We start from the raw sequence: 13,070 nt of genomic DNA, 5'->3' as shown, positions 1-13,070 counted from the left end.
GGAAGAGCGCGAACGTTAATAGGAGGTCAAACTATAACGTTAGCGTTTAACTTATTCTTATTCTATTGCGGTGTGTTTCCCGCGTAATTGGGCCTTTCACACAGTACGCGGTATGCACGGCGCTTGCCGCTGGGTTCAGCGTTGCCCTTCAGATACAACGCGATTTGCGCTGCGCTATGGCGTAGGCGGAGTTTTAAAAACGTTTAGCGGGAGCTCTTTCATAGTCTGTTCCTCCTCCTGTTGGTCAGGAGCAAACATGTATCAGTCCCGTTGTAAGAAGCGAGCGATAGCGCTAGTCCTGCTGATGAGAATTAAGAGAGAAGCAAGGAAGAAGAGGCTACCCTCAGGTCCAGAGAACAATTTGGTGAATTCAGGCTGGTTACGTTACTCTAACGCTTATATAGCTTCCTTTTTAGCAGGCCCCTTAAATGCTTGCTATTAACTTGTTTGAAGGTGGTTCTTCTCAAAATTGACAGCGGTGTGTTCATGACACTAATATTAACCATTCAACTTCGAATTGATTCCGTAATCTTCCGGTAATAGTAGGCAAGACGATGTTTTGATTCAGACTGCACAAAGAGAAGAGGAGAAGATATACGGGTCTGTTGTGAATGTGTCTGTGAGAGCAAATATAGTGTAGTTACAGTAACTACAGTAGGTGCGTCAGAAATGATTAAACCAGAGGGGACATGTAAATAAATGTGAGCTGAACTAGCGCTTTTTTTTTAACATATTGTTTCAAAGCAGCTTTACAGACATAACAGGAAAATGTTGAAATAATATTGTTAAATATAAGTAGGTAATACCTATTGCTTGACAAATAAAAAAATATATATATATTTCTCATTTTTGCCTATGTAGGAGATCCCAGTTTATTATTATTATAATTCTAATGATGACATGAGTAATGATACATGGTGATATTATTAATACACATGCTTATTCTTTCTCTGTCTCTCTTTCTGCCTACAGATGGCTGAAAAAGGTGAATGCTGTAGCAGCAAAGTGTGGGACTACTTCTGCAAATACTTTAACTTTAGTATTATAATTTATTTACAGTACACACACAGACTGTTAAAACCAGCTTCAACTGGAAGAAAGTAAAAGTGTTAAATGTTTAAAACCAGTCTGTTTTTTGATCATTAAAAAAAATATATACTTTTGATGTGCAATTGTTTAGTCATTGAGACTGTAATCTAAGGCTTTTTTTTTAACATAATCCATTCTGGAAAATGGTTTATACAGCCCACATACATAGAACAGGCAGATATTTTGCTATTGAATGTTGTGTATGTGCAGTTTATAGGAAATGGGTCTAATATCCAGATTATTTTTAAAATCAAAATATCGGCTTATAAATCGGCTCTTTTCGAGTTAATATCGGCATCGGCCCCCAAAAATCCATATCGGTCGGGCTCTACTAGATACAGTTTTAAAATGCCTGTAAAGCTCAGATAATGTTCATAACACACCAGATATCGTTAACAGCTCTCAGAATGGCAAAACAGTTACACTATTGGAGGTGTCATGTGCATGTGACTTGTTTATGAAGGACTCTTGAGGGATATGATGTGTGTTTGTGTGTGTGTGTGTGTGTGTGTGTGTGCGTACATGAGTGTTTGTGTGTGTGTTTGTGTGTGCGTACATGAGTGTGTGTGTGTGTGTGTGTGTGCGTACGTGAGTGTGTGTGTGTGTGTGTGTGCGTACGTGAGTGTGTGTGTGTGTGTGTGCGTACATGAGTGTGTGTGTGTGTGTGTGCATACATGAGTGTGTGTGTGTGTGCATGTGTGTTTGTGTGTACAAGAGTGTGTGTGTGTGTGTGTGTCTGTGTGTGTATGTGTACGTGTGTGTTTGCGTGTCTGGGTGTGTGTGTCTGTGGGTGTGAATGTTTGTGTACATGAGTGTGTGCGTGTACATGAGTGTGTTTGTGTCTGTGTGTGTGTGTGTGTGTGTGTGTCTGTCTGTGTGTGCGTGTGTGTCTGTGCATCTGTGTGTGTGCGTGTGTGCGTCTGTCTGTGTGTGTGCGTGTGTGTGTGCGTGTGTGTGTGTGTGTCTGTGCATCTGTCTGTCTGTGTGTGTGCGTCTGTCTGTGTGTGTGTCTGTGTGTGTGTGCGTGCGTCTGTCTGTGTGTGTGTGTGTGCGTGTGCGTCTGTGTGTGTGTGTGTGTGCGTGTGTGTGTGTGTGTCTGTGCATCTGTCTGTCTGTGTGTGTGCGTCTGTCTGTGTGTCTGTGCGTGTGTCTGTGTGTGTGTGTGTGTGTGTGTGTGTGTGTCTGTCTGTCTGTCTGTCTGTCTGTGTGTGTGTGTGTGTGCGCGCGTCTGTGTGTGTGTGTGTGTGTGTGTGTGTGTGTGTGTGTGTGCGTCTGTCTGTGTGTGTGTGTGTGTGTGTGTGTGTCTGTGTCTGTGTGTGTGTGCGTCTGTGTGTGTGTGCGTCTGTGTGTGTGTCTGTGTTTGTGTGTGTGTCTGTGTTTGTGTGTGTGTGTGTGTGTGTGTGTGTGTTTGTGTGCATCTGTGTGCGTCTGTGTGTGTGTGTGTGTGTGTGTGTGTGTGCACCTTGAGCTCCAGGGCTCTGTCGATGATGTTGTCAGTGACCTTCAGCAGGTCTCTGAACTGCAGTCTCTCGAGTGTGGTTCCTCTGGGCAGAGAGACGAGCCTGAACAGATCCAGCCAGTGTTCCTGAGAGAGCTGCTCTCCTCTCACGTACTTCAACACTGGAACCACGGCCTAAAACACACAGCTGCATCCTTAACACACCTGTTCACCCAGCAACAAATATTAGACAATTATAGAAATATAACTGAACAACAACCATATATCGAATCATTTAAGTACTTCACTACAGACATTATAACTTCATTCATTAATACAAAAACTAGCTAAATATATTACAGCTATTTGTATTTATAACTTCAATTAATTATATGACCCAGTCGAAGTAAGAGAAAGAAAGAGAATTCATTATATGAAAAATTATATAAATAAATAAAAATACTTAATACTTATAAAGCGTATTTATTAAAATATAGTGGCTTATTTTTGCATCAAATCTATGCTAATTTTTTTGCTTTTTTATGCTTGTGTTATGACACAGAAATACATCAGATGTTAGATATTGCAATAATTTTGATAGATATATATGTTCTCTATCCATAAGAAGCACTGCTTTGTTAGATTTTTTACATGTGAAAGAAAAACATGATTTTGTATGAAAACACAGAGCAGGACAAAATGTTGGAAAAAAGTGTAATCTTCTGCCACACTAGTTAAGGTTAGTATCAGCACTGATTTCAACTGTAACACTCCGAGGGACTGAACATGACCCGTCTCACACGTTCAACACAACAGAACCGGAATAATCCAGCCGTCAGACCTTGTATCTGTCCACTTCCTTCTGCAGTTTGACAGACATGCTGCTGTGCTCCTGCAGCTTCCTCAGACGGTCGTGCCACGCGAACAGAAACTCCTCGAACATGTGAGTCTTACTCCTGCAGGGGAAACACAGAGACAAAGAACATCTGAAGAAATCCCGATTGTATTTATTCCCAAATTCAGCGTTGTTTTTTCCCCACATTTTGTTTAGCACTTTTATTTTTCTGGATTCTCTTTTAACAGTTCGATTAAATCTTTGTAATCGAAAACTCATACAATTTAACGACAATTCATTAAAGGTTTAACAAATTACACTTTTAGGGTCCTATGAGATCAGTTTTAGTTTTTTTTCTGTTATCCATTTTAATTTTTTCATATACATTTTAATAATCCAAAAGCATGTCTAATCAATGATCAACTTTAATATTTTTACAATAATAGGACAATATACATTTTTATTATTTTTTTTTATTTTATTTTTTTTTCAGAAATTCTATGTTGTCCTTTTTTTATTATTTTGAATTTATGATTAAATACAAATGCATTTTGTAAAATGTGTATTTTCTCAAATGTGCATGCTACTCCTTCTGTCACAGTTTCGACGGGTCGTAGTGAAGACCCTGGGGTTTCTGTGTATCTGACAATAGTTGATGACCTGAAGGAGATCCAGTCCTGCTCTGCGTGTTCATCCAGTCCCTGCTGAAACTGCTCATAAAGTTCCCACATCTCTGAACACTCCTGCAGATCCCGCAGCGTGTCGGTCGCCAGAGACACGTCAGGAGGGCTCAGGTTAAAGTGTTCGCAGTCCTCCCTGCGACACACACACACACACGTTTACTGCGGTAACACCACAGGCGTTTCTCTGCATGCGAGTCTGCACAGGAGTCAAGTCACGCACATGAGTTTCTTGCGCGTGTTCTCCAGCTCGCTGAACTCGGCTCGTCTGTCGTGGATGTTCTGGACGCAGCGCTGCAGAGTCTCGTGGTCACCTGACTCGATGATGTCATGCCCCGGTTTGAGCTGGTCCCAGCGAGCTCTGAACTTCTGCAGGTCCTGCAGGTAAACCTGCACCCGAGACTCCACGTTCCCCTTCATCACTTCCACCTGAGAGATTCATTTACAATCAGTCTCACTGAATCTGACTTCCTGAAATATTACTGACTGCTTGTTCATGACTGTTAGTTTAGTATCATTGATAAACTATCATTTATATTTATTTATATAATTTATTTTTCTTTTTTTTACTTTTTTTTATGTATATTGTTTTGTATTGTAGAATTTACATCCTACAACTAAATGAAATATTGCTTAGATTTTAAAATAATTGTAAATATTTTGAATGAGTTTTTATTTTTATATTTTCATTTTAAAGTTTTAGAAATTTTGTTGTGTTTTTGTTTTTTTTAATTTTATTTTTAAGTAATTCAACTACATGAAAAATGTGAAAATGTGAATTTTTTTCCTTGAAATTAATAACTGAAAAATAATTTCTGTAAGCGTTCATTTTAATTTCTTACAGATATTTTGAGTTTTACTTAATAATAAATCTGGTTCATGATATTTTGTGGGTAAACAGTATTTTATTGCATTACATAAAAAAAGACAAATATAATTCTGCTGGATATTGTGGGAAATCAATATGTATATTTTCCATTTTCATTTTAAAGTTTTGTAAGTGTTTTGTAATTTTAAAATGTATTTTTATTTTTTTATTAATTTGCATTTCAGTTTTAATTTGAGTAATTTGTGTATGCCAACTAAATGAAAATGTGAAATATTGCCTTTGGCATCTAGCTGAAATAAAATACGTTTATAGCATCTTGTAGGTAAAAACGTTTCACACATGAATCAAATATATTGTAAAATTCAGCTGTTTATTGTGGAAAATCTGAAAAATGTACCTGTTCTTTAATCATGAGCTGATGACTCTCCATCATGAGCTCAAACTTGTCCCATCTGGCTCTCAGGGAGCTGATGGAGTCCAGTCCTCCACCCGCCACGGAGCGCAGCAGCCTGTTCTTCTCCTCCGCCTGCTGGAACTGAGGCAGTATCTGCACACATTCACACGTCTACTTCAGCACAATCCCATTCTCTGTACACTCTGCCGTGCCACATGTACATTCACAGAACCGCAAGGTTTCGTTTCAGACACCTGATAGCAAATTAAGGGAGGTTTGTGATGCTGATGGTGATGTACCTCGGGTTTCTGGGTCTGTAATTGGCCATGTTTGGCATTGGCCTCTCCGATCTCATCGATGCTCTCAGGACGTGAGGATAACGTCTCCATCGAACTGCTTAAGAAAGAGTCTATGACCTGAATGTGACCTGCACACACACACACACACACAGGAGGGCAGTATTAAATATGTAAACACACAGTGCACACATGACCAGCAGAGGTCGATGTTAAACCATCTGATTTACTGAACTCCACTGCAAAGATCTGTCTGTAAGAGTTTGTGCCTGTTAGGATCTGTTTAGATACTATCATAACATTTATTAATATTTAGAATTATTTTTACTATGAACTTTTACCATTTTGAGTATTATATATATATATATATATATATATATATATATATATATATATATATATATATATATATATTTATCTTTATATTTATTTTTATTTGTTTTAGTATTTTTTATTGTTATGAGCTCATGTCATTGTTTTTTTTTCCATTTAGCTTTATTTTTATTTTGGTTTATTTTTTATTTAGTTTATAATATATATATTTTATTTTATGCTTTTGTAATTTTTCTAGTTTGTTTTGTAATTTTTATTAGTTTTTGTTTTCTTAACATTTCTATTTAGGTATATTTTAATTTGCTTTGGTGATTTTGTAATGTGCTTTTTGACATTTTTAATATCTTATTATGTGCTTTTGTCATAGTTTTTTATATATTTCCATTTAGCTTTATTTTTGTTTATTTTTTTATAATTTTTATTTTATTTTTGTTTTTATAATATTCCTAATGTGTTTTGTTTAATTTTTATTAGTTTTTGTTTTCCTAATATTTCTGTTTAGGATTATTTCTCTTAATTTTGTTAAAAATACAAACAAAACTGATGAACCCTTTTCCTGTAATTTAATCCCAAATTAATAGAACATTAAAAAAAAATACAAGTATAGTTTTATAAAAAGTACATTAGATTTTCTTCTTTTTTTTATTATTAAAACATATTAAAACCCTTTCTTACACACCTGGGGAAATACTTCATCACTATCTGTGCAAAGGGTCCACTTTATTTCAGTTTGTCTGACATTATTTCAACCACTACAATAGTTCTAATTTTAGTTAACAGTAACAGCACTAGTTAGGATGCACGTGTGGTCTTTAAACTCCATGAGCGCTGTATAGTGTGTGTTGAGATCGCACCCTGGATGGATCTCCTCAGGGACGTCAGCAGAGCGTCAAACAGCCTCTGGATGAGATCGTCCACAGCCCCTCTGACAGGTTCACAGTTCACCGTGATGCAGTCCACCTTCTCTGTGCTACACACACACACACAGTCATAAACGTCACATGCTCTCAAACTCACGGTGTATATGATCACACACAGATACCTGGGCAGCCGCTCGGCTTCTTTTCCTTTGGCTTTGAGAGCTCTGAAGTTCCTCTCCCAGTCCTGGACGTTGTGAAGGTGTTTCTCCACCAGAACATCCACATCCACCTGCCCCAGAACCACCCAGTCCTGAACACACGCATAGGACATCAAATCAACCACGCAAACATCTCGGATCACATGCATAAATCACTCATGGATTTTCATATGAGCTGTGTTCAACATGAAATCCATTAGCTGTAGCTCTGAACAGGTTGACTGCAGATGTCAAGGAGAAATATGTCTATGCCTAATGTAAATAGTATATAATCATTCGGCTAAATAAACAGGCTGTTCAACTTTAAAACAAAAAAAGGCGGGGTAGAAAATGCTACCCATATTTTTTATGTCAAAGATTGTGCAATACAAACGAGTGAAAATAACACAATTTACAAACTAGTCAAATTAACAGAAATACATCCCAAAAAGTATTATTTACATACTAATATTAACATATTTAAATATGTTTAAATAGTTTTTTTTTAGCATTTCAAATTAAACTTGTTTTATTTCAGTTAGCTGCCAAGGCAACATTTTTTTAACCTTTAATCTACTATTTTATTTATTTGATATATTTCTTTATTTTATTTTAAACGACTGTTTAGTGGTTTTAGTTACAATACTAAACAATAACACTTCTCCCAAGAACATCAAAAACCATCAAAGACACACATTTTTCCATATTGTTTGACCGGCACAGTTCAGAAATCACGGTGACATCCAAACATTTCAAAGATTGATTTTAAGATCATACTTTAGTGCAATAAATCACTTTGGTATCAAGTGCAGTCAAGCGCTCACTCCCTTAAAGGACTTTATTTTCTAAAGGGTCAAAAGTTGAAGAAACCCATTCATACAGCTACTAAACTCATATGAACAGAGTATATGCTAATTATGTGTTATTTTGGCACACGCTGGAAATCTCCAAAATTAGGCTTTCACTTCTCTTCTGTTATTAGCCACATAAAAATCTCCCAATCCATCAAAACTGAAATAAACCACTCCAAAAAAGCATTTATTAGGTCTTCGTTTTCTCTCGAAGTGGAGAAATGAGCAAAACGCTGAGCTGTCATTCCAGATTTGGAAAGAGCACACTCATTAGAAACTCTAGGGTGTGTTTTGCATACAGTAGGCTTGTAGAGTATAAGGACAGATCATTGTCGGTGTACAGAGAGTTATGCACGGCCCAATAATCAGACAGCTACTATGAACAGAGACACAGATCTGAGACAGAAAGGCTCGTGTGAGGTTTCCCATCTGTGCTGCTAAAGAGGAAGCGTTCGGCTCGTTTCCCCTCGAGGTGGGCGCAGAAATCAGAAGTGAGTTTGTGTGCGAGTGTGCCGGGATTCCCCGTGACCGCATTAAAGTGGCACAAGAACAACCTGTGGCATACTGCTTTTGAATTAATGGAAATGCATTAGTGCTAAAACACAACAATAAATAGAAACTTACATTAGATTCATAAAAATAAAAAAAACTGCATTTTTGGGCATCATGTCTCGGGATGCAGTCCGCATGGTTTTAAGCCACAAGTGATGTCTGTGGTGTAATGTAGACGTGTGTGTGTGTGTGTGTGTGTGTGTGTGTGTGTGGGGGGGGGTGTTTACAGTGTTTTCTAGAACATCACTGTACAATGACCTCAGTGCATGACCTTTACGTGCAGAAATGCCCTTTGTGTTCTAATATTTTAATATAGCTGGAATCCACCATGAATTAATTGTCTAGAACTGTATTCATAATTAACATTTGCCTCAACTAATTTTAAAAGCATGTTGCAATGTATTGTAATGTGTAAATAGCAATGTATAAATAGAAATAGAAGAACCTTCTCAAACCTGATCTATGACATTACAGCTCACTAGGGGTACCTTAAACTTGTCCAGCATGTGTGTGAGTCGACTGAAGAGGTGTTCGGCTTTGCTGAAGATGGTCAGGAAGCCGCTGGCGTTGCGTTCGATCATGCAGGTGAATATGAGCTCCTCTCCCGTCTCGCTCACGCCCTTAAACTGGTTCGGGATGCAGATGAACCTTTTCATCTCGCGGTAGTACTTTGCTCTGACCTCCTCAAACGCAGGACGGAACTGCAGCCGCCCCTGCCTGGAGAAACACACGATTTTAAATGTTTCGGAGGGTTTGTGAGTGAACTGCTCCTTTAGAAGAGGAGTGCGGCTCTTACTTGAAGATGAGGTCGATGTTTATCTCCGGCAGGTTCTTGTTGAGGGCCTCCAGTCCCACCTGATACTGATGCTCCAGAGCTTTATACAGCTGATGGTTCCAGTGCTGCCGCCAGGCCCTCATGTCTCCTGCACGAAACCCCTGAACACACACACACACACACATTTAAAGAGTCTGACAGAAACACTGACTATTCCAAGGCCCAGTGAACTGTCTATGAACTGTCTACACCACAGGAATTCTTACACCACGTAAGAATGTTGCAATTTGCCTAAAAAAAATCATAACTGTGATTTAAAATGTAAAAAAAAAAAAATGCTGTGATTGTTTGCAAGTTTGCACAATTTGGCCAAAAGTGTTGTGGTTATAATATATCAATATGACTACAACATTTTTTTAATAATTATATATATACATATATAAATATATATATATATATATATAGACTATATATAAAATTCTAAATTGTGTATGCTCCATTTTTTATTTTAGAGTGATTATTATACAATTATTGTTTTATTTATTACTGTAAGTGCTAGTATTACTACTATGAATAATAATAATAATGATGATGATGATTATTATATTATCATCAATATTTTCATATAGTAATAGCGAACTGTGCATAATTGATTTTTTATTTTACAGTGATTTTGTATATTTTAGTTAATACACTACTACTTCTACTATTACAAATAAATAATTATTATTATTATAATCATCATTATCATTATTGATATTTTTATACAGTATTACTGATATAATAATCACAAAATTTCTGGCCAAATTGTGCATACACAGGTTTTAATTTTAGAGTCATTTTATTTAATTTAGAACTATTACTACAAATAAAAATCATAATTATTATTATTAATATTTTTTATACTGTAATACTGACGTAATATCACAACATTTTTGGCCAAATTGTGCATATTCAGTTCATTTATTTTAAATTGAGTGCATTATATTAATTATTATTATTATTATTATTATGAAATAAAATAGTTTTAGAAATCACTGTAATAAATATCAAGCAGATAAGACATATACTGTAATATACAACTGTAAAATTACAATACTAATATTTATGGCCGTCTCAATTTCTTTACTATCAAACATTAAAACCATCACACTTTTATTTTGGAAAAGCGTAGAATGTCCTTGTCTTTTGTTGTCAAAACTCATTTGGGAAGTTTAGAAGATGGTTGGCACAAGCTGCGTTCCCAAACGTACAACATAAGTGACCCAGATTTAGAGCAGATGCAGAAAAGAGTTTGTGCACTGGAAACAGAGGCGCTCTGCAGACAGCAGATATGAAGAATCATGATCACCTGAGACTCTAGTGTGGCGAATCCAGTCCTGAGATCCTGAAGAGCATCTTTCCACCTCTGCTGCTGACGCAAGAGATCCACTCCCATCAGACTCACCACCTACAAAACACACACACAATGGCTCTTCCATGCTAATCTGAATTAATGTTTCTATCAGGAGGAAGGCCTGAGGAAGAGGAGAGAGGACGATCACCTTGTCGGTGAAGTCGGTGTGCCACTTCCTGAGTTTGCGGTTCTCTGTGGAGAGTCTCTCCGCGGCGCTCTGCAGTTTACTGATGTACTGCTCCAGCTCTTTAGGATTCTCCCACGTGATCTGGAGTTTTCCGCCTTCGTCACGGGATTGAGAGCATGGATTCTGCTGCAAAACACATATCAGACAACAGACAGATGATGCATGGTTTTATTTATGTGACCAAGTGATCAGTTTATTTCACTGTGACATTCAAAACACTGCATGAACACACTTTAGCATGCACTACTAATCTGTGAAGTGAAAGTAGACTTTTATAATGTCACAAAAGATTTCTATTTCAAATAAATCCTGTTCTTTTGAACTTTCTGTTCATCTGTGAATCCTGAAAAATACAATGTATCACTTTCCACAAAAATGTTTCTTCAAATCAGTATATCAGAATGATTTCTGAAGATCATGTGACACTGAAGACTGGAGGAATGATGCTGAAAATTCAGCTGAAATTAATTACATTTTAACAGATATTCTCATAGAAAACTGTTTTTTTTTAATTGCAAAAATATTTCACAATATTTAACTGTATTCTGTTCAAATAAATGCTGTCGTGGTGAGCAGAAGTGACTTCTTACAAAAAAAACATTCAAAATGATTCGACCCCAAAATTTTGAAAGGAATGCATCTCTGTAAAATACAGTTTCACAGCAGTAGAAACAAAAGAGTTACCTTGATGACCTGTTCAAAGGCCAGAGCACAGCCGAGCATCATGGGTCGTTGAGAAGGGATCATCTGCTGATCAATGGTGTTGTAGAAATGAGCCACCTGTTAAACACACACACAAACACTTTAATACAATGCTATATTTGATGAGGGAAGCTACTTCAAACTACAAACTACGTCATGCTTTAAAAAAAAAGGTAGCTAGCTGCAATAGTGATCAACTTTTTTAATAACAATCAAGTTTTGAAATCAGTGATTCGTTTCACTGATTTGAATGAACTGATTAAGTTGTTCGGTTAGTAGTCATACTGCTAGTTTAAGTTATGTGTGTGTGTGTGCGCTCACACACCTGTTTGAGGATGATGGCCTGTCTGTAGAACTTGTCGGCAGTGTTTGCCGCCTGCTGGATCTTAGCAGGGATGGTGAAGCCCAGAGCGGACAGCTGCCGAACCTCTCGGAGTAAACTCACCAGCCGGTCCGAGTACTGGATCTTCAGTTTACCGTCCATGTGATCCAACTCCATGACACGATTACTGGCCTGCAAACTACACACACACAGGACAGATCTCACTCCACAAATCTGACACAAGGCTAACTGAGTGAAAGATGAAAGATGAAACTTTGACCAAGCGGGTGAATGTTTGGGAAGAAATAATAAAGTTGTGTTTTTGTGACATTTATTGTATTTCCCAGCATGTAAGTTTATCATCTGAAACTTACATTAAACGTCAAGCATGCAAAACACAAATTTGGATTAGTTTAGGTTTGCCGTTTATGATAAATGTTTATAATAAATGCTATTTACTGTATTTTTCATTATTGTTTTGCTCTGAATCCGATTAAACTATGGTATAGTTTTTGTTAATATTTTATTTTATTTTTATATGTTCTGTTTTTACTTTAATTTTAGTTATATTTTAAGTCATTTTCAATAGTTTTTTTTATGTCTGTATACAGTATGTTTGTATTTATTAGTGTATTTGTTTTTTTATTTAAATGAAAATGAGAAATGCCTTGCCCACAAAGGTTTTTTTTTTTTTCAGTTAATTTTTATTATATTTCAAGTAACAAAAAAGTTTTTATGGTTTTAATTTTGGTTTTAGATAGTTAACAAAAATAACCCAGTTCTGAATACCATTAGAATTTTTGGCAGTGTGAAGGGAAAATACATATTTATAGTGTTTATAATGTTTGTAAACATTTCGTTTCTAAATGTAATAATAAAACATGACTTAAACAATGATATCTGGGGGTTTTTCTCACAACAATGCAGGTGCGGCATATTAAATGGGGAATTTTCTTCGTTTAGAGCAATGGAAGTCTATGGGATGACCTTAAAAGTATGTCTACATGTCTGGTGTGTGTGTGTGTGTGTGTGTGTGTGTGTTAACCTGATTCCAGATTTGGGGTCAGACAGTCCTGACAGCAGGTCTCTGCTCCAGTCTTCAAACTGCTCCTGCTCGTACAATCTCATCTGCTCCTGAAGCTCATCACAGAAACGGAGCAGCGGCCGAAACCCAGACAGGTCGGAGAGCAACGCGTCTGCCATCTTCAGAGAGTCCTCCACCTGCACACACACACACACACACACACACTTCTGCTGCTGTAACTCCTGTGCGATTCAAGTCCTTCGCCTCCTTCAATTCTCTATTAAATGGTTCATTTAAAGGCTTCTGTACA

The 13,070-nt window shown here is 37.0% G+C and overlaps 1 protein-coding gene across 4 annotated transcripts in view; it reads right to left on the bottom strand.

Moving 5' to 3' along the window:
* The window catches only part of dync2h1 (dynein cytoplasmic 2 heavy chain 1), an 82,663-nt gene that overhangs the window by 61,443 nt on the left and 8,150 nt on the right, over window positions 1-13,070 (bottom strand). For 2 of the 4 annotated variants that reach the window (XM_059533937.1, XM_059533939.1), the window contains exons 12-26: window positions 12,782-12,957; window positions 11,740-11,935; window positions 11,397-11,492; window positions 10,674-10,838; window positions 10,481-10,579; window positions 9,151-9,290; window positions 8,843-9,071; window positions 6,937-7,064; window positions 6,749-6,864; window positions 5,565-5,692; window positions 5,269-5,418; window positions 4,266-4,471; window positions 4,023-4,178; window positions 3,369-3,483; window positions 2,552-2,722 (exon numbers count right to left, since the gene is read on the bottom strand). In XM_059533937.1, coding sequence (XP_059389920.1) covers window positions 2,552-2,722; window positions 3,369-3,483; window positions 4,023-4,178; window positions 4,266-4,471; window positions 5,269-5,418; window positions 5,565-5,692; window positions 6,749-6,864; window positions 6,937-7,064; window positions 8,843-9,071; window positions 9,151-9,290; window positions 10,481-10,579; window positions 10,674-10,838; window positions 11,397-11,492; window positions 11,740-11,935; window positions 12,782-12,957 — 2,271 coding nt within the window. The remainder of the gene's footprint in view (window positions 1-2,551; window positions 2,723-3,368; window positions 3,484-4,022; window positions 4,179-4,265; window positions 4,472-5,268; window positions 5,419-5,564; window positions 5,693-6,748; window positions 6,865-6,936; window positions 7,065-8,842; window positions 9,072-9,150; window positions 9,291-10,480; window positions 10,580-10,673; window positions 10,839-11,396; window positions 11,493-11,739; window positions 11,936-12,781; window positions 12,958-13,070) is intronic. The other 2 variants (XM_059533938.1, XM_059533941.1) reach the window with 1 other exon arrangement.

The sequence above is a fragment of the Carassius carassius genome, chromosome 41 (genome assembly GCF_963082965.1).
Source record: "Carassius carassius chromosome 41, fCarCar2.1, whole genome shotgun sequence".
In the NCBI taxonomy this organism is placed as follows: domain Eukaryota; kingdom Metazoa; phylum Chordata; class Actinopteri; order Cypriniformes; family Cyprinidae; genus Carassius; species Carassius carassius.
This window is presented reverse-complemented; position numbering and strand designations above follow the sequence as displayed.